General features: G+C 38.2%; 1 protein-coding gene across 10 annotated transcripts in view; it reads right to left on the bottom strand.

The window, feature by feature from the left end:
- Positions 1-22716, bottom strand: part of SPIDR (scaffold protein involved in DNA repair) — a 384011-nt gene that overhangs the window by 246425 nt on the left and 114870 nt on the right. For 8 of the 10 annotated variants that reach the window (XR_003793585.1, XR_003793584.1, XM_029223063.1 and 5 more), the window contains exons 6-7: positions 21525-21775; positions 6308-6408 (exon numbers count right to left, since the gene is read on the bottom strand). The exons of 1 other annotated variant lie outside the window; for it this stretch is intronic. Coding sequence is in view for 6 of the 9 variants with exons in the window: in XM_029223063.1 (XP_029078896.1) it covers positions 6308-6408; positions 21525-21775 (352 nt within the window). In the remaining 3 variants the exon portion in view is untranslated. The remainder of the gene's footprint in view (positions 1-6307; positions 6409-21524; positions 21776-22716) is intronic. One more of the 10 variants, XM_029223068.1, reaches the window with a different exon arrangement.

Consider the following 22716-nt stretch of genomic DNA (forward strand, 5'->3'; position numbering starts at 1 on the left):
CACACACACACACACACACACACACACACACACACACACACACACACTGGAATGTTATTGTTCAGGCATAAAAGAGAAGAAAGTTCTGCCATTTCCAACAATACGGATTGACCCTGAAGTCATTATGCTAAGTCAGAGAAAGACAAATACAGTATGACCTCACTTATATGAGATCTCACTTTAATCTAAAAAAACACACATACAAAAACAAAAAAACCAACAAACCAAACTGATAGAAAAAGAGATCAGATTTGCGGTCACTAGAAGCAGGGTTGGAGGAAGGGGTAATTGGAGGAAGGTGGTCAAAAGGCACAAACTTCCAGTTCTAAGATAAGTAAGTACTAGGGATGTGATGTACAGCACGGTGACTAAGTTAATGCTGCTGTGTGGTACGTAGGGAAGTTGTTAATAGATCCTGAGAGTTCTCATCACAAGGGAAAAAGTGTATTTTTTCTTCCTCTTTTCTTTTGTATGCATATGAGATGATGGATATTAATTAAACTTGTGATGATACATATATGTATATCAAATCATTATGCTTTATACCTTGCACTTATAGTGATTATACCTCAATAAAACTGAAAAATATCTCTCAATAAATTGTATCTCGATAAAACTGAAAAAAGACAGAAACAAGAAAAATATGGGCTATTCAAAATCTCAGTTAAACTATGATTTTTCTTGCAAAAATTAATAAGTAACAAAACCACTATTCCATAACTCTTTAGCCACATTTCTTTGATATTCTGGCCTGGAAACTAGACAGAGACTGGAGGCACCCACTGTAAATGTGAAGCTCTCCTCCGCGGCCTGTCCAGCACAGCGCCCCTCCACAACGCCTCGCAGATCCCGCACTGTGCCAACCTGTACCTATATTTTTCCTTTGCTTATCATCTATCTCACTCAACACAATGAAAGTTCCATGAGTGTAGTGACAATGGTGTATATTGTCTGGGACACAGCAGGCTCTCAATAAACACCTGTGGAAGGAATAAACGAAAGATGAAGTGTCCAGTTCCTTGCCTGTGCCTGTCTCTTGCCACCATCCCATCTCCACCACCAGATTCTAAGCACCAGAAAATTAGCAGTGAGGGAGAATAACATTTATTTCATATAACTAAAATTAGCACAGAAATATGGGCACATAAAAAATGTCCCTCTGCACAAGTGATGTACGTGACAATTTCACAGAAAAAGACACTGAAACTGCTTGGTTGCTTACCTTCTACAATACAATTTAGAGCAGAATCAGTGTTTTTTAATTAGCTAATTGAAGTGACCTTAAACAACCCCCCCCCCCAAAAAAAAGCCTTTGTTTATCAAGAATAGGCAGTGAAAAACTTAACATTTAAAGAGTAAGGCCCTGTCTCCTGCCTCCAAATCAGCTTTCTTCACTTAACAAATAATCTCTGACTCTAGGGACTAGAAAATAAAATGTCTGGATACTTTTAGGATTTGGAAGGCATAGTGCAGCTCCACAGGGTTGCTCTGAGAGCTGTGTGCACTCCTCACTCAGGGCCTGGCAGGAGGCGCATTCAGTGGGAGCCATCACTTGTATTATCTACATCAGTCTAAACTCCAGTGTCTCACCTACTTGCATCATCTCTGAAAAACTTTCAAGTCTGGCATCCAGAAATCCAAGGAGAAATTATGAACAGCAAATTCTCCCCTCCCCTGAATTTAGAGATTGTTCTCTGGAGGAGGAAACAACAACAAATAAAAAGCAAACACCCCACAAAACAACAACAAAAGCTCTGGCAGTGGAGTGTGTAATAAAATGTGGCACTGGAAAACAGTAAGGTAGTGAATGTAATTTTGAAAAAACCACGGTGGGAAAAATAAGGAAATAATTATTCTCTGGCAGATAGGCAGCCTTGTGTGAATTTACTGATATTTTAAGGAAACTCAGTATTTCATCTAGGTGAGCCCACAGGGGCTGTTTGCCAACTATATGGGACACCCAAGGGCTGGTTAGCACTGTATGTGGACGCAAGATTTCCCATGTGGTTGTATCAGGATGCTGGTGAGCAATGCTGGCAAAAGGCACGGACAGAGGTATTTACAGTATTTTGTGGCCTACACTTTACAAAGTTTCAGCTGACCACAACTCAGTGGCAAAACGGTAAAAAAAAAAATTAAAATCTTTTAAATCCAAAAGCTATTAAATGCTAATGTCAATGTGAATAACTAGGTTCATGCTTTGCTCTGATACCACCAATCTAAATTCGAGGTGACACATTTACTGCTTTTGAAACACATACACATGCACAGAAACCTAAAGTACATCTGTCCTCACAGGCCAGTGCTCACACACACGCCCTCAGCGAGCACTGCCAACACGTTCAATGGCAGCAAGGTGACGAACAAGGAAATCCAGAGAGAATTCTGCTTTGGACGACAGTAACTGCTACTGCACTTCACTGATTTCCCTCCTTTCTTATCCACCCCCTTCTTCTTTCTGAAGTTTAGAGGGAACTTCTACGAACAAAAATCTTGTGAAAAATAATTTATCTCAAACCCATCATTTTTTTTGTTGCACTTCTTCTTTCTTCTTTTTTTTCTCTTTACACTCTTCCTGAACAGTATAAGAAGTTCAGTTTCTTTTTCATCCAAGAATATCTGTAACTATTATTAGTCTTAAAAACATAGATATCAAACATATTGTGAAAATATCTGTTGCACTGTTACTAAACAGAGGTCAGACAAAGGAATCATTACACTCACATCTACAGAAGTCGGGCACAATATGGGCTCATGTCCTCAGGGCCTGGATCTGCCTTCCCAGCAATCTACCCAGAACAAGATGGGCCACGATCACGGGCCAGCAAGGGAGACTGTTTGATATAAATCTGACTCTGCCACCTGCTAGCCAGGACACAGGACCCTGCCTGTCCAGATTCTCTCTGTCTCTAAAATAGGATCAGAGAACCTAACTGGAAGGTCGGCTGTGAGGATTAAATGAGATGATAAACATGTGAAATACTCTGAATATCACTTAATAAAAACTGACCATTGCCATCCAGGTAAATGGCAAACTAGTGTTGGAAAACTGTTTCCCCTCAAATAGGAAGAAGAGAAATAAAATGGTTCCTGAAAAGAAATCTAGGAAATATTTTTCTCTTGTTTCTATAATCACAATTCTCTATTCTACAGCCATATTTTAAATTGCATATTTGCAAGGCATCACATTGCAATAAAATCCAAGAGTGGCCTCCAAGCCCTGAGTGGTCTACCCTCTGCCTTCTCTTCTGTGTTTCATCCAACACACCCATCTATATTGGCCTTCATGTGCAGTGCACATGCTTCTCCCTGTTCTTTCAACAGCAAAGCTCAATCTCTCCTGAGTGTATCAAAAAACAACTACAACAAAAACCAAGAAAATAGGCACACATAAAAATTTACTCAACTTTTAAGAACCTTGAGATGTATGTCTTTTATATTGAAATGTACTAGAAGGTACTAACAAGGTAAACAAAACTGATTATTAAATGGTATAAGTAAGAGTTATAAAACAGCCCAGAAAAGTAAGCTATCCATGAGGGAAGAAAAGAAGAGTTGAAATCCACAAACTAAAGGTGTTTAAAAAAATTTTTTCTTAAAGCCAGAAACATGTGTTATAGATACTCACTGAAATATTTGATATTAATATGCAACGTCTTATAAAACTAGACAAGCACTTACTACAACACCCAGCAACGGCACCCTTGATCATTTATACCAGAAAATTAAACACCTATGTTCACTCAAAATCCTGTTCACAGCACCTTTATTTGTAAGGTCCAAATGTCCCTCCACAGGTGCACAAAGTGTGGTACATCCATATCACAGAGTAAGAGGAACTAACTGCTGATATACACACAAACTTGGATAAATCTCAAGGGAATGGTGTTGAGTGAAAAGAAGTCAATTCCCCAAAGGTTACATACCATATTATTTCATTTATGGAACATTTCTGAGATGACAATAGTATGGAAATGGTGAACACACTGGTGGTTGCGAGGCTTTAGGTGGGAAGAGGTGGCTAAAAGGGAGTCCGCGGGATCCTGATGATGAGTGTCCTGTATCTTGACTGTGGTAATGGGCACATGAATCTACCCAGGTGATAAAATTACATGAACAAAACACACACACACGAGTGCATATAAGCTGGTAAAACCTGAATAAGGTTGGTGAATTGTATCTGGATCAATTCCTGGTTGTGCCAGCGTACTAGACATAGGAAAAACATCAGCCTTGGTGGAACGAGGTGAGGGGCACAAGAAGCCACTGTGTTATTTCTTAGAATGGCATTAGTTTAATGTGAATCTACAATTATCTCCAAATGAAAAGTTTTTTTTTAAAAGGCAGAAAGGGCTTCCCGGGTGGCTCAGTGATTGGGAGTCCGCCTGCCGATGTGGGGGACGCGGGTTCGTGCCCCGGTCCGGGAAGATCCCACATGCCGCAGAGCGGCTGGACCCGTGAGCCATGGCCGCTGAGCCTGTGCGTCCCGGAACCTGTGCTCCGCTACGGGAGAGGCCGTGGCAGTGGGAGGCCCACGTACCGCAATAAAAAAAAAAACAAAGGCAGAAAGATGTGTTGAAGACATCTACTCAAATATTTCGAGTTCGTAAGCAGGCTCCATGTCCCTCTCAACTGTGGAATAATTAAATAATACTCCTCAAATATAGGAAACTTGGGAAGAAAGGCCTCAGGCTAAATTATTACAATTACAGATTAATTTTGTAAACCATAATTTCTCATATCTGAGGGATATAAAGGTAGACTCAGTGAGATATACTATACTTAATATTCAGAACAAAAACCAAGATGTGGTTCATAAATTACTACTAACTCCTAGATTTCTCAAACCCATCAGAAGAAGGAAAAATCAAGCCCGACACAGTGCCCTGGTCATTCAAAATTAACCAAATCTCAGTAACGCTCTTGAGTCTGAACAGAAGAAGACGGGATTCTGACTGCGGTACTGTGCAAACCCAAAGGTACACCCACACCCTAAGGGGGAGGAGAAGCTGCTGCTCTCGGTTGCTTCTGAACTTCCAGATCTGGCAGCAGTGAAACCAACCTCAGAATGACAATGCTTCTGTGTTTCCACAGTCTATCAAGTCCCAGGGCCATCCTAGAGCTGCACATCCTTCCCATGCAGTTTGATTTATTATTAGCACAGTTCATAAGGCCAGGGTCTACAGTTATACGCATTTTTGACAGGGAAATTAAGAGGATTAGAGAGTTTAATTACAGAGATATTTTAACAAATCCACCGCTGAATTTCAGCTGTTTACTAAATTTTAGTTCTTGGGATTGGGGAGACAGAGAGTTACCTCTACTTAATATTTTCGAATTTTTCTCTCATTTATTCAGTTGCTATACACATATAGAAATGAGAAAAAACTTTTCTTATGTTAAAAGAAGAAACTTCTCCTGCCAGGCCACACAGGAAACAAAACATCAAATAGTGAAATGTTCCTCCTAATATATGTTTATAATGAGTTATATCAAAAGTAAAGAAAAAGACACAACTTATTACAAGACATCAAGGGGAGGATTCACAGATCTGAAAAATAAATTCATCTAAGAGACAAACAAAACCCAAGTTCCTAAATATAGAGACTTCTAACAGAAAAATCTATTAGAGATGGTCACATTCATATTTTCAAATTCACGGATTAATTTTTGGCTCTGGTTTTTTGTTTTATTTTGCTTTTGTCTTTTACTCATGGTATAATTAAATACCACGAATACCCTCTATTCCCAAATTAAAGAAGAGAAAACATAAGGAACATTCCAAATAAGCTATTTGGTGCCGATGAGCCAAACAAAAGGTCATCTTTTCCCTTCGGTCCAGGCACACTAGTTTGTCTTGGTATTTTTCTAGTCCAGCCTCCAGAAGACACTCTCTCAGCTCTGTGCTTGACAATTTGCTTCATTCACTGTAATGTTGCAACTCATTAGAAGGGTCCTGCACCAATTCAGTGAGCCTAGGATTTTGGTACATCACTGAGCTTAGTGTTGTTTATTAAATGTTTGTTTCAGGGGTGTGTGTGTGTGTGTGTGAGTGATATGTGTGAATGTCGTGTGTGTATTGGGAGATGCTGTAAGATGTACTGTTTACTGTGGGTCACAGCCACAAAAGTCTGAAAGCTACTGGGACAGAGCAAGAAAAAGGTATAATACAGAACCCTCCCACTCAGATCTTTGGACACCTAGAGAAAAAGGTGTAAAAATAGTGATGATCAACTTCATATATTTTAATGTAAAAATACTTTTAACTGGCATTTTCTTTACTCACAGATGCCAGTGCAAGCCTTACCTGAAAGTGTCCTTTGGTAAGAAAGATACTGATGTCTCCACAAAGAAACGGCAGATCTCTCTCGATTCTGCAGTCCATTTAGTCTTTCTGCTAGCCCGCCTCTGTTCAACAAATTATAATGTATTAAGCTTAGTTAAAAGAAAAGCTTCAGAATAGTTGGTACATTTATATTTTATACCCTCCAATCAGGGACAAATAAAGCATTCAAATTTTAACTTGTTTGGCAATACATTCTCTTCCTAGAGGCCAAATCCTTCTAGGTTAGTAATCTCCTTTTTAAAGATTTCTCGGAAGATCAGTTTTCTGATTCTTAGAAATACGGGCTCCTCTGAGATCAGTATGACTTCCTGACTATCCTTTCTTAGTTTACTTATTCCATATATATGTCCTGATTACATGTTTCCTACTCTACCTAGCCAAGCACCAGGTGCCAAGGGTACAAAGAAGGCAATAAGCCATGTCACGGTGGGCCTTACAATCTGATCAGCAGACGGGCAAACAGATAATTGTAAAATGGGTTCAGAGTTGTAGTCAAGAATAAAACCTGTACACTGCTGATAGGTAGAACACTCAAAGAAGGATTTGGGTATGGGCTCATTACTTGGCCCACAGAGATAATTGAGTATTAATCATAAACATACAGCAAGGATACCAACATTATACAAAGAAGAAAACTTCCATGTATGACAGGAAGACAATTCATAACAATGGACATACAGGCACTTAACAAGAGCCCTGACCTATCAATGACTAGACAGATAGATAGATAGATAGGTAGGTAAATTATAAATTCATATAAACACACATTTTTTTAAATTCGTAGACTACCTATACTCAGAAGTCAGCAGCTCCTAACACATCTGTGATCTTAAGAGAAATCAAGATCAGCTGTTAATCACCATTATGACTACATGTTATATAATTTATCAATGTATTATCTCATAAAATTATGTTCACTGATCATTTCACTACATTATCTCGTTTTATTCTAATAATATCCCTTTGAGGTAGAAAGAACAGACATCAATATCCACCTCATACATTATAAAATCAGAGCTTAGAGAGAGGTTAAGAAAGTTCTCCAATATTGTATAACTAGCCAGATGAGGAAACATTCTCGAAATCAGAAAGAACTGAGCACAGTGTATGGCATTTAGTAAATCTTCAAAAAATGTTAGTCACTGGTGTTACTGATTCTGTTAGATTTTTACTTGCACCCTATGCTCTTTCCACAATGATTGAAGGATCTTACTTTAAAACATATTATATATATATTGTCACTACCAACTACTTTGTTTTCCTATAGGTAGCTGTTTTTCTACAGGCAGTAATTATTTCTGAATACGTGTGTGTGCAAGCAATATATATAACAGCAATTTTTAAAAAATTATCATAATCACATATATGCCAAAGAATCTCTACTTTATATATATGCAAGCCCTTCTTATCATTCTGTTTACAGGAAGTAACTCATTTATACACCCCCTCTAAACAACACCACAAAAGAAGGTACTACTGTCATCTTTATTTTACAGATGATGAACAGAGACACTGAGTGTGCAGCACTGCAGGTGAGACATCTGCTGAGGGCACAGCTGGATGCATGCCACGCAGTCTGGCCCCAGAGATCACAAGCTTAGACTCATGATCTCATGATGTACCTACTGCCTCTTGAAAAATACTTACTACTTAATTCCCCCAAGTCTTAATTGCTTTATTTTGGTGTTGTGTTACATTGAATAGACAGAGATGTTTCCCTTTGTTTTATACCATATAAGACTCTGTATAGTATGTTTGTGAAAGACTGAACTAGAATAATGAAAGTTTGTTTGCAAAAAAAAAAAGAATACTTACTACTTAAAGAACTAATCCTAACCCTGAACGAACTTTTTGGCCAACCCATTATAATAAACACAAGAAAAAAAGCAAAACACTGTGTTCTTTGAACTATGGTTTAGATAATTATTTGCCAAATGTTGGTTTTCAATCTTATGAGATTTCTTTAGAGAGAAGAAAAAAAAAAGACAAAATACAATCTGAAAGAAGTATATAGTTAATGCCAAGCCCTAGAATCTCACAGATAGAAAGCAAGAGTAAAAATGAAGGCAGAAGAGTTCTCCACAGGCGGGAGCATCTGAAACCGTAATAGAGAATCTGCATTTCCACCTTGGTTTTAGTCATAGGGTCACAGGATACCTCTGCTCCAAGAATACCTGCAGGGAATTCTGAGCTGGTGCACCAGACTTAGGAATGGAAACACCATGACCTCTAGTCAACAATCATAATTCTAGTAAAAAACCTCTCGTACATTAAAAAAAAAAAAAAAAGGTTCAAGAAGGCTCTGCTACAATACATGCAAATTAACTCTTTTTCTGTTTTCTTTTTCTTTTCAATTTTATTGAGATATATTTGACAAATAAATCTGTAAGCATTTACAGCGTACACTGGGGAGATTGGATACATGCGTGCATGTTAAAGGACCCCCCCCATTTACTCAATTGACAGATCCACCTCCTCACATATTTATCTTTTTATTTTTCATGTAAACATTTAAATTCTACTCTCAGCAAATTTCAGTTGTACAGGTAGTGTTCTGAATAAACATCACCCCATGTGTACATTAGATCCTCCTAACTTATTCACTCTATGACTACAAGTTTGCACCCCTTTTGTATGAATATATTCCCAGAAGTGGGATTGCTGGATAGTATGGCAGATCTATTTTTAATTTTCTTAGGACCTCTGTACTGCTTTCCATAGTAGCTGCAGCAATTTTACACTCCCACCAACAGCACACAAGCGTTCCCTTTTCTCTACATCCTGGTCAACACTTGTCATCTCTTGTCTTTTTAATGATACCCATTCTGACAGACGTGAGGTGGTATCTCAATGAGTTTTGACTTGCATTTCCGTGATTATTACTGATGTTGAACACCTTTTCACATACCTGTTGGTCACTTGGATGTCTTCTTCGGAAAAATGTCTATTCAGTTCTTCTGCTCATGTTTAAAATCAGACTTTGATATTTTTGCTATTGAGTTGTGTGAGTTCATTGTGTTTTGGATATTAACCTCATCAGATATGAGCTGCAGATAGTCTCTTCCATTCTGTAGGCTGCCTTTTTCATTTTGGTGACGGTTTCCTTTGCTGTGCAGAAGCCTTTTAGTTTGATGTAGTTCCATTTGTTTATTTTTGCTTTTGTTGCCTTTGCTTTTGGTGTTAAATCCCAAAAATTCATCACCAGGACCAAGGTTAAGGAGATTACCACCCATGTTTTCATCTAAGACTTTTATGTTTTCAGGTCGTCCATTAAAGTCTAATATATTTTGAGTTGTTTTTGTGTGTGGTGTAAGATAGGGGTCCAGTTTCATTCTTTTGCATGTGGCTGTACAATTTTCCCAACACTATTTATCGAAGAGACTATCATCTACCCATAGTATATTTGCGCCTCCATTGTTGTAAGTTAATTGACTATATATGCACAGGTTTACTTCTGGACTCTCTATTATGTTCCATTGAAGTATGTGTGTTTTATACCAATACCATACTCTTTCGATTACTACTGCTTTGTAATATAGTTTGAAATCAGGAAGTGTGATGCCTCTAGCTTTGTTCTTCTTTCTCAAGATTGCTTTGGCTATTCGGGGTCTTTGTGGATCCACATATATTTCAGGATTGTTTGTTCTATATCTGTGAAAAATGCCACTGGAATTTTGATAGGGATTGCATTCAATCTGTAGATGGCTTTGGGTAATATGGACATTTTAACCATATTAATTCTTTCAATCCATAAGCACAGGATACCTTTCCATTTACTTTTGTCTTCCTCAATTTTTTTCATCAATGTCGCATAATTTTAAGTGTAGAGATATTTTTTACCTTTATTCCCAGGTATTTTAATGCTTTTTGATGCAACTGTAAACAGGATTGTTTTCTTAATTTCTACTTTGGATAGGTTTGTGGTTAGCATATAGAAATGCATCTGATTTTTGTATACAGAGATATTGGGGATTCAGTTCCAGACCACCACAATAAATTTAATATCACAATAAAGCAAATCACATCAACTTTTTGGTTTCCCTGTATATATAAAAATTATGTTTACAGTATACTGTACTCTACTAAGTGTACAACTATGTCTTAAAAAATGTACATACCTTAATTTTAAAATAATGCTATTAGAAAAATGGCATAGAAACACAGGGTTGCCACAAACCTTCAATTTGTAAAACAAACAAACAAAAATGCACAATATTTGCAAAGCACAATGAAGCAAAGCTTAATAAAATGAAGTATGCCTATACTGATTTTTGTATCCTTTGCTGAATTCATTTATTACTTCTAACGGTTTTTTGGTGAGTCTTTAGGTTTTCCTGTATAATATCATGTCATCTGTGAACAAGTTTTAATTCCGATATGTGGATGCCTTTTATTTCTCTTTCTCGCCTAATTACTCTGGCTTGGATTTTCAGTACTATGTTAAATAAAAGTGACACGAGTGGCATCCTTGTTGTTCCTGATATTACAGGAAAAGCGTTGACCTTTTCACTGTTGAGTAAGGTATCAGCTGTGGGCTTGTGCTCTGTGGCCTTTATTATGTTGTGGTACATTCCCTTAACACACAGTTGAAATTTTTTTCATGAGTGGATGCGGATATTTGTCAAAGCATTTTCTGCATCTATTGAAATGACCATATGATTTTTTTCTCCATTTTGTTAATATGATGTATCATGTTGACTGATTTGTGGAAGGTGAACAATCCTTGCATCCCTAGAATCAATCCCAATTGATCATGGTATATAATCCTTTTAATATATTGTTGAACTTGGTTTGCCAACACTTTATTGAGGATTTTTGTGTCCATGTTCTTTAAGGATATTGGTCTGTAATTTTCTTTTCTTGAAGTGTCCTCGTCTGGTTTTGGTATCAGGGTAATACTGGACATGTAAAATGAGTTTGGAGGTGTTGAGTTTGGAGGTGTTCTCTTCTATTTTTTGAAAGAGTTTGAGAAATATTGGCATTAATTCATCATTGAAAATGAAACAGAATTAAATAGTGAAACCACCTGTTCCGAGACTTTTCTTTGCTGTGAGGTTTTTGATTACTGATTCAATCTCCTTACTAGTAGTTTGTCTGTTCAGATTTTTTATTTCATCTTGATTCAGTCTTGGTAGGTTGAATGTTTCTAGGACTTATCCATTTCTTCTAGGTTGTCCAATTTGTTGGTGTATAATTGTTCATAGTAGTCTATCATGATCCTTTGTATTTATGTGATATCAGTTGTAATGACTCCCTTCTTATTTCTAATTTTATTTGAGACTTTTATCTTTTTTGTTATATCTAGGTAAAGGTTTGTCTATTTTGTTTAGCTTTTCAAAAAACCATTAATCATTTCCACTAATCTTTTCTATTGTCTTTTCAATCTGTATCATACATTTCCCAACTAATTTTTATTATTTCCTTTCTTCTACTAACTTTGGGATTAATTTGTTCTTCTTTACATGATTCTTTGAGGTGTAAAGTTAGGTTGTTCATTTGGTATCTTTCTTTCTTTTTCCTTAATGTAGGCATTTAACACTATGAACTTCCCTCTTAGAACTGCTTTTGCTGCTTCATATTAGTTCTGGTATGTGGTTTTCCATTTTTATTTGTCTCAAGGTATTTTTTATTTCTCTTTTGACATCTTTTTTGATCCGCTGGTTGTTCAGGAGCATGTTTTTTAAATCTCCATCTATTTGTGAATTTTCCAGTTTCCTTCCTTCCTGTAATTGTTTTGTTTCAAACCACTGTGGTCGGAAAACATGGTTGACATGATTTCAATCTTCTTAAACCTAATAAAACTTGTTTTATAGCATAACATATGATCTATCCTGGAAATGTTTCATGTGCTTTAAGAAGTACGTATATTCTGCTGTTTTTGGATGGAATGTCCTGTAAATGTACGTTAAATGCATGTGATGTAGTATGTCCAAGTCCAATGTTTCCTTATTGATTCTCTGGATGATCCATCCATTGTTGAAAGTGGGGTACTGATGTCCCCTACTATTATTGTATTTCTAACTCCCTTCAGGTATGTTAAATTTGCATTATATATCTATGCTTGGTGCATAAGTATTTACAATTATTATATCCTCTTGATGAACTGATGACTTTATCATTATGATGACTTTATCATTACGAAATGACTTTTCTTGCCTCTTGTTACAGTTTTTGGCTCAAAGCCTATACACTCTGATATACACATAGCTACCCCTGCTTTCTTTAAGGTTTCCATTTTCATGGAATATGTTTTTCCATCCCTTCATTTTCAGTCTGTTTCTGGCCTTAAGGGTGAAGCGAGTCTCTTATAAGCAGCATTTAGTTGGGCCTCTTTTTAAAAAAGTCCATTCAGCTACCCTTTGTCTTTTGATTGGAGAATTTAGTCCATTTATATCTAAAATAATTACTGATAAATATGGATTTACTGTTGCCATTTTGTTAATTGCTTTTTGGCTTTCTGTAACACCTTTGTTCCTTTCTTCTTCCCTTTGTCTCTTCCATTTTAATTTGTTGATTTTCTATACTGGTGTGTTTTGATTCCTTTCTCTTTAACTTTTTTGTTATCTATTACAGGTTTTTACTCTGTGGTTACCACAAGGCTATATAATACACCTTATATTTATAACACTCTACTTAAAGCTGAAAACAACTTAAGTTCAAATGCATACTAGAATTCTATATATTTACTCTCCCCCACTCTGACATTTTGTTTTTGATGTCACAATTTACATCTTTTACCTTATTTATCCATTAACAAATTATTGTAGTTATAGTTATTTTAAATATTTTTGTATTTTAATCTTCATACTATATTTAGAAGTGATTTACCCACCACCATAACATCATTAGAATATTCTGAATGTAACTATATATTTACATTTACCAGTGAGATTTATTCTGTCATGTTTCCTGTTACCTTTAGCATCTCTTCTTTTCAGCTTGAAGAAGTCCCTTAGCATTTCTTATAAGGCTAGATTAGTGTTGATGAACTCCTTCAGCTTTTACATATCTGTAAAACTCTTCATCTCTCCTTCAACTCTGAAGGACAGCTTTGCTGGGTAAAGTATTCTTGGTTGGCATTTTTTCCCCCTTTTAGCACATTGGATATATCATGCCACACTCTTCTTGTTTGCCAACACTGTGCTAAAAATCCACTGATGGTGTTACTGGGGTTCCCTGGTACGTAACATGTTCATTTTCTCTTGCTGCTTTTAAGATGATCTTCTTTAACTTTTAATAATTTACTTATGTGTCTTGGTGTGGGTCTGTTTGGATTCAACATACTAAAAACTTTCTGGACTTCCTGGATCTAGGTGTCTGTTTCTTTCCCCGTAATAGGGAAGTTTTCAGCCATTATTTCTTTGAATAAACTTTCTGCCTGTTTCTCTCTCTCTCCTCCTTCTGAGACCCCTATAATGCAAATATTGGTCCACTTGATGGTGTCTTTTAAGTCCCTGAAGGTATCTTCAGTCTTTTTCATTCCTTTCTCTTTTTGGTCCTCTGTTTGGATGAATTCTGCTGCCCTGTCTTTGAGTTCACTAATCCATTCTTCCACCTAATCTAGTCTGCTGTTGAACACCTCTACTGAATTTTTCAGTGCAGTTACTACATTCTTCAGGTTTGTGATTTCTGTTTGGTACTTTATCTTCTATCTCTTACAAGTCTCACTTTGTTGATGCATTACTCTGCCCACCTCAGTGAGCATCTTTATGACTATTATTTTGAACTCTTTTCAGGTAAATCACTTATCTCTCTTTCATTAGCTCTGTTTCTGGAGATTTTCCTTGTTCTTCTTCTTCTTTTTTTTTTTTTTTGGAACATATTCCTCTTATTCTTCATTTTCCTTGACTCTATGTGTTTAGGAGAACAACCTTATTGTTCAGCTTGGCCTGAGTTCTTGGTTCTCTGAAACTTTTGTGAACATCCAAGCTGCCTTCTTTGTTCTCAGTGGCTCCCAGAAGTTGAGAGTATACCAAAACCTATCAGTGTCCCAAAGGGTAGAATCTCAGTCAGCAGCTTTTAAAGTAGGCAGGGAAACCTATTTAAAAAAAATACTGGGAGCTGGGCATTTCTGCCTACTCCCTCTAAGCTGAGCCCTTTGGGAATAGCCAGAAAAGAACTGCTTCTTTGTTTGCTACTTTCCTGTGGGATCCACAAATGCCAGCCCTGCTAGCCATCAGAGACAGGCAATCAAGAAGTGTTTCTCCTGGGTGGTAGCAGCAAAAGCTGCTACCAGAATGCCAGACATGTGAAAAAACCTCTTCTAGGAGACACCATCAACCCACAGTGATGTAGAGGGACAGCAAGAAGATGGCACCCGCTGCCTCCCTCGTCTCTGAGGAGACTGGCAGTCAGCACCCTAGATGTGTGCTAAATGAGAACCTGATCCTCAGGCAGCAGCTTTTAACATATGCAAATAGGCCTCTTCTGGGCAAAGACTGGGAGATGAGTGTTTCTGTCAGCTCTGTGTGCTGAGCCCTGGAGGAATAGCCACGGGGAGTCCTAGCAAGCCCATTAAGAACTGTTTCTATGTTTGCTATAGTCTCGTGGGTCTCATGGACAGAAGCCCCTTTGGCTTTCAGAGCTGGGTGTTATGGGGGCTAGTGCCTTCAGTGAAAGTCTTAAAAGCTGGGGTGCTAGATATTGGATCCAAACTCTTTGCTCCTCACGGAGAAGCTAGGAGTTACAAGTTCCCTACTGATTGTATGTCACTGGGGTGGGGTTTATGGTGAGAGGGTGTCTCATGTCTTAGCCTTTCCTACCCATTGCAACGGGCGTACTTTCTCGTTTGCCCAATGTATAACAATCTCTCCATTTCTGGATTTCTTTTAGAGGGAACTGCCTTGAGTATAGCTGTAGATTCAATATGTCTATGGGAGAAAGTGAGTTCAGGAGCTTCCTATGCCACCATCTTGGACTGGAACCTCCAAATTAACTCTTTTCAATATAGTCTGCTAAGTTAGTCACAGATAAAATCCAAAACACCAGTGGAGTGGGGAAAAAAAAGATAAATTCACTAACCAAATTAAGATAGTCTATCTTTTATATAAAATAAACAGATTGGTACTGTATCTGAAAAGATTACTGGCATCAATTCAACAAGGCTAAACATTTCTACAACGTATGAAGTGAAAAAGAATAAAGATTCAAAAACATTCTAAGTTCCAGAAAAAAAAATCATTATAATATTTTTAATAAGCTATAATAGGTAAAGAAACTAGGTGAAGAAAAAATAATTTAAATAAATATAGTATACAATATTTTCAAGTTTTGCTCTCTGTCAGATATAATAGACACTGTGAAAAAAAAACTTGATCGTACGACTGTGGTAATATGGCTTTATTATTGACAACATAACTCAAATATCAAAACAATGTTGCACTGACTTTCATTAGTTATGCCTCAAACAGTGCCATGAATCAAAAATAAAAATAAACAAGGAAGAAAACCCAAGAGACTGAATTAATATTTCCCTGTGGGGCAAACCACAGGGAGAGAGGACGAGTGTTCTCCAGCCTTGAAATGCCAACTACTTAACTTGATCCTTGCTAGCCAGTCCTTATCAGGTTAAAAAAAAAAAAATCTTTTAATCACTGCTATATTCATGCTACATAATGAAAATCTATAACCTACACCTGCTTTTTTCCTTAGTAGCAGTTTTATTTTCCTCAGGCCCCCTGTTGAACTTCTATGACAAAAGTTGGTCATCTTTCCCTGGGAGGATTATCAAGATGTCTGTATTCTCAGCATTTTCATAAGACTTCACGTCAACAAATCAAACACTTAATGCGAAACTCTTTCTTCAATCATTACTAGACAACAAGCTAAGAGATTTTCTTAACTCTCTAAAACATGATGCTCTAAACACATATGAGCCAAAACATGTAACCCTTTCCCCTGCTTCTGAAGCAGGTCAGCAAACAGCGATCCTGTGGCAATCATGGGCCTTTTGGTCAGTTCAGTAAAGCTCCTCCTACTGTCAACAGAAAGTCTTCCAGTTTGATGCCTGAGACAGACAACCCAAATCACACCAACCTCTCTTTTAGTACTTCAACACAGTAACTTTAAAAGAATAACCACAAAATAGACATCTCTTAGTTATCGCTTAGAAATCACAAGAAAACAATCATGTGCTTATTGCTGGAGCTGCTTCAGTCGCCAGCAAAACCCGTGTCCTCAACCTCTCCGCATGTTCTCTTTACCTTCCTGCTCCTCCCCTGAGGCAGGGACCTTAAAAAGCAGCTGTCTTTTCTCCCTCCCCTCCACCTGACAGGCATGAAGGGCCTGGAAGGGGCAGGCCTGCTCCTCGCTGAGGATTCCGGGCCATCTTGCACCCCCCTTATATTCCAGGAGGCAGGGAGGACAGGACAGAGACCATCTTCACCCCAGGGAAGGCACCTCCACAGCTGTGCCAGCAACTCTTTGGAGGCCTTATCTTCTGGCTGCAGGCCACCATTCTTGTCGATATCAGTTCCCTGCCAGGCTTCTGATACCTCAACCTCCTCATTCCTTCAAGTCCTCTCCTCCAAGACTGCGTGTCCTCCACCTCACCTCAGCCACTCATCGCCCATGGTCATCCTCTAAACCTCAAGGTTACAAACCGCCTCCCTCCATTAATTCACTTCTGAGCACCAGTCATTCTTACCTGTTCAGCTCATGACCTCTAGTGTCATGACTTCAGAAGTGTTTGACCAACCTCTCCCCAGTCCACGATCAGATGGTACAACCCCATCTCTCTGTGCTCTACACCCTGCATGTTCTCATTCTGACCTTACCCAGTCGAGATTTCATGGTCCAATATCACTATCACTCTCAGGACTTTTATTGACGGGGTTCAACATACTCAGTGGACAATCCCACACTCTGTTCCACATCTGCAGCCCCACGGTTCAATCCATGCTGACTAGTCAGTCTCAAACTCAATTCATGATGACCACTCCTGCCAAACAATCCTACTGCAATTCCCTAGTTCATTCACTCCCCCTCTACATGACCATGTCATCTACTCTCTCTCCTCATTCCTCCAATATCATCTCCTTTTCCTTACTCTCAGCTGAAGACACTCCCCATTTCACCGAGAAAGTAGACGTGATCAGCAAGAACTTACATGAGTTCCCACTGCCACATATATCTACCTGCACCTGAAGAGACTCTGCCCTCTCACCTGTCCGTGGATGGACTAACTGTGCTCCTAACCCAGGACACCCCTCCATCTGTAAACCCCTTCCACCAAGTCAGACACAACTCCAACAGTTATCGTCTCTTTCCCCTGGTGAGGACCTTTCCCATCAATATATAAAAAAATCTGCTCTCATTCCCACTCATAAAAAAGAAATCTCAATCTCCAAATTCCTTTGAATTAGCAAACAGTTCTCTACATCCCTTAAAGCAAAACACACAATGAATTTTCTATGCATGCTGTCTTCAGTTTCTCTCCTTCCATTCTCTCTAAATCCACAGCAATTTGACTTTGCCTGACCATTCCACTGAGAAGGCTCTATATTCCCTGTCCTCCACAGTGCAAACCCAGCAGCATCTGTCATAGCTGGCTGCTTTCCAGGACATCATGCTCTCTTAGATTTATTTCCTCCCTCAGTAGCCTCTTCCTCTGTGACTCAACCACTGCAGAGTGCCTAAGACACAGATTCTGTGACAGATTCTGCTTTCAGTGTGCATTTGATCTAGGAAATGACCCAGCTCATGCCCTAAAAACCATCTGGACACTAAAGATTACAAATTCACATCCAGCACCAACCTTGTCATGTGAACTCCAGACTCGTACTCCTACTCAGATATATAATGGCTAACTGAACATAGTCAAAAACCTCATGATTTCTTTCATCAATGTCTTGTAGTTTTCACTGTAGAGCTTCTTCACCTCCTCGGCTGACTTTATTCCTAAGTATTTTATGGTTTTTGATGCTATTGTAAATGGGATTATTAGTGTCTCTATAGATACACTACTGATTTGTGTATGTTAATTTTGTATCCTGCAACTTTACTGAATTTGTTGATTAGATCTAAGTTTTTTGGTGGAATCTTTAGGATTTTCAATATATAAAATCACGATAAAAGAAACAGAAGACAAAACAAATAAGTGGAAAGATATCCCATGTTCATGGACTGGAAGAATTAATACTGTTAAAATGTCCATAATATACAAAGCCGTCTATAGATTCAATGCAATTCCTAGGAAGAGTCCAGTGGAATTTTTAATAGAAGTAGAAAGAAAATCCAAAAATTTGTATGGAACCACAAAAGACCCCAAACAGCCAAAGAAATCCTGATTAAGAACAAAGTGGGAAGCATCACACTTCCTAATTTCAAGATAAGCTATAAGATAAAGCTACAGTAATCAAAAAAGTATGGTACCAGCATAAAAACAGACACATAGACCAATGGAACAGAAAAGAGAGCCCAGAAATAAATCGATGCATACTCAGTCGATTAATATCTGACAAGGGAGCCAAGAACACCCAATTGAGAAAAGACAGTCTCTTCAATAAATGGTGCTGGGAGAACTGGATATTCACATACAAAAGAATGAAACTAGACCCTATCTTACACCATTTACAAAAATTAACTCAAAATGGATTAAAGACTTAAATGTAAGACATGAAATCATAAAACTCCTAGAAGAAAATCAAGGAAAACAGCTCCATGACATAGGTCTTGGCAATGATTTTTTGGATATGACACCTAAAGCACAAACAACAAAATCAAAAATAAACAAGTGAGGGGCTTCTTCCCTGGTGGCGCAGCGGTTGAGAGTCCGCCTGCCGATGCAGGGGACACGGGTTCATGCCCCGGTCCGGGAAGATCCCACATGCCACGGAGCAGCTAGGCCCGTGAGCCATGGCCGCTGGGCCTGCGTGTCCAGAGCCTGTGCTCTGCAACGGGAGAGGCCACAACAGTGAGAGGCCTGCGTACTGCAAAAAAATAATAATAAAAAATAAACAAGTGGAACAACATCAAACTAAAAAGCTTCCGCACAATTAAGTAAGACAAGTAAATGACTGTTCACAATATATACAAGTCATTATGCTTGAACTTGAACTTACGCAGTGCTCTATGTCAATTAAATCTCAATAAAACTGAAAGAAGATAACACAATATGTATAAAAGGAGATTACTATTACTAAGGATACAGAACTTCCTATGTTTAAAAAGTAATTGGGAGGCAACTTGACACAATACGACCGACCTACAGAATTGACCACACAAATATAAACATTTATACACTCCCCCAAAATGTATGCATACAAGTATAAAAGCATTTGATGCCAAACAGCAAAGATGGTGGGGAAACTCCAATTTTTGTTTGGAAGTATGAAAAACTCAAACCCCAAGTAACTGTGAAAAGAACTTGTACAGTCAATGTACAGAGAAAGCAAAAGACTAATAACCTCATCTCCCTAAAAAAAGCCTCATGATATTCCCACCAAGGAAAACCAAACCAAACCATATGATCCCCTCACCTGTCTCCTACCTCAACTCAGGAAATGTCAGCTCTGTTCCTCCAGCTGCTCAATAAGTCACATTCTCAGAGGCTTCCCTGATCCCCTGTTTAAAATAGAAACGTCCTCCCCTTCCTCCTGGCCATCTGTCCCTCTTTTTCTGCTTTTTCTCTGTACAGTTTATTTCCTTTTGACATGAAGTCTACTTTACTTCTTGGCTCCTCATCAGCCTTCCCCTCAGGACAGGTAGAGCTTTCACTGCCTTTGTTCACTGCTGTGCCTCCAGGACATGAAACAGTGCTTGGCACACAGCAGGCCCCCAACAGGGTTGGGAACATGACCTTCTCTAATTGCAAAGGATCAACTTCAACAAAGACATTCGAATCCCTTTAATTTGCTTCCTTTCCTGTTTTCTCCAGAGACTATTACAAACCATCACCATATTCATTTGAGGCTGTAACTTCTTCACTTCGGGCATAAGGCCTTCTGTCTTGTTTTATGTTAAAAAAAAAAAAATACAGTGAACAGGCATCAATTGACTCACCATGCTATGTCCATCCCACTAGACTCGGTCACATCCTTTTACTCTCCTCTCCACTCCTTTATTCAAGACAGGCCTCCCTCTCCCACTTCCTTTCCTGGACACTGAGAGTAATTATTCCTAACCTCTCTGCCTCCACTGGGTCTTCCCTATTATTCTCTAAATCCATCTCACCTTTTCTCTGAGATCTCTTTAGACAATGGATCCCAATCAAGCCTGATCAAACTTGCAACCTAAACTCCCCACCCCTCTCCTGCCTTGAATCCCAGCTTCTAGCAGAGGGGTCACAGCACCATCTCCACAACTCGAGCCCCTCGCCTCCTCCCCGACCAGTCCACCAACACTGTCCGACACTGTTATTGGGCTCTCCTTGGTGTGCATCGTACTTGCCCTCCTTGACGCAGACATACCCTAAACAGATCTAAAACCCTGTTCTTCATCGCCATGTTTACACTTTCTACTATACTCCTTTTTCCTTGAAACTGTCCACTGAGTCTGCTTTTGTGGCACTGTTTCCCACAAGTTCTCCTTCTCACTTTCACTGGGGTTTTGTTTTCACTGTTTTGTTCTTATTTAAAACACAAAGAGATGATGTACAACGCAGGGTTGGGACACGTCCCCCTACATGGCACACCCCAGGCCCCTTCACACGTCTTGCTGGGCCCTCCGTGACCTGGCCCCTATGGTTCTTCACACACACACCAGCCAGTTTCTTGCCCATGAATCCTTGCCCGTAAGTCTTTGCATCTCTAAGTGTTTCCCTGGCCAACCACAATCACAAAAGTAATCTCAATAGTCTATATTTCTATTTCTCTCTTTTAGACATAATTTACTCAAAAACAGGAACAGTCATTTACTTGTCTTAATTGTCTAAGATAGCACTTGGAACACGGGTGCTCAATAAAATCTGATAAACCCAAACAACCAATCTCCATTAAGGAAAGCAGTCACATAAGCTGGTTATGACTGAAACAGTGAATGCTCAACTTGGATGAACAATTCCATAAACAATCTCCAGAAATTAGGACTCCATAACTGCTTATCAGAATTATAATTCTATTCTGTCAATCTTCCTTCCCAAGTAAATAAGTATTTTTAAATTAACATTGTAGGTATTTGGGCTTTTTAAGGAAGAGAAAAACTTTTTTTAAAAAAAGTATTTAAAAAGGTGCAATATAACCTTAAAAGCTTCTTCTTCTTTGCTGAATTTTCTGGAGTCTTGGGAAGCTTTGTCTCTTTCTGAGGTGTATGCAAAATGGCCTCTGTAGATTTTACCCTAGGGTTTATCGGTCTCTCCATAACCTGTTTTCCATCTGATCCGAAATCCACGTGGTATTTGTGAGAGGATTCTGAATCAATGAACAAGACATTCTCTGACTCATCATCTTTTTCACTATCTGATGAATACTCTAAAATTTCTGTAGGATTTGTCTGAAAAAAAAAAAATTAAGAGAAATGCAATTAAATTTGGAGGCCTCTTTATTAAAATTCACATTTATACATGCCTATTATTGTATTCCCTTATGACTATATTCATTGAAATAACTTTGCAGATATAGTATCTGTAGCTTAAACTTCTATTTTGACACAAAATCCAAACTAAGTAAGCCATATACCCAAAGACAAGAGATTAAATCAATTGTAAGCCAGGCACTATCTCACAGAATCCACCAAATTCAGTACAAATATCTCAATCTTCCTTCAATAAACTAAAAGAAATGTGCCGCACATGTGTCAGTTTCAAAAACTGAACTCCTAACACCAACCTGAATAGCCATTAGTCATTGTAATCTAACACCTATTGGAAAAAAAGTATTGTTTTGATTTTGAATTTTAATGTGGGGTAAATAATATTCACTATTTGTTAAAAGCCAACTATAAAGAAAATTGCCTCTTCAGGTGTAAACCACTTAATTTAACAAAGAAGTCTCCAATGATAAAGATGAAAAATGGACTTTTCCCACACAATTCCAATACAATATTATATTTTCAAGAGGCTAATTTGAAATTGCTAATATCAACAGGAACTACTTAAAGAATGAATCACTGAGTCTTCTTCCTAACATTTCCTATTCTTTCTTTTACTCAAATTTCTGAACTACCAAATAAGAATTTTTTTTGAAAACCAGATTATAAAACAGAAGTCATATCAACAGCCAATCCTGGAGAAAAGAATGAAAACATTCTTCTGTAATGTTTGCTGTCTTTGCCCAGACACATCTTAAAACTTTCAAGTGTGGTAGGTATTTTATTTTCCCATTACTTGGTTTTGCAAGTCAGTCCCGTATTGTTCTAATGTCAGCAACAATTTATCCTTCAACATTCTAATTTTCCAGTATATCAGTAGCCCCTCCTAATTTAATACCTACACT

Source organism: Monodon monoceros, unplaced genomic scaffold, assembly GCF_005190385.1.
Source record: "Monodon monoceros isolate NGI ecotype Baffin Bay Population unplaced genomic scaffold, NGI_Narwhal_1 Super_Scaffold_14, whole genome shotgun sequence".
Lineage (NCBI taxonomy): Eukaryota > Metazoa > Chordata > Mammalia > Artiodactyla > Monodontidae > Monodon > Monodon monoceros.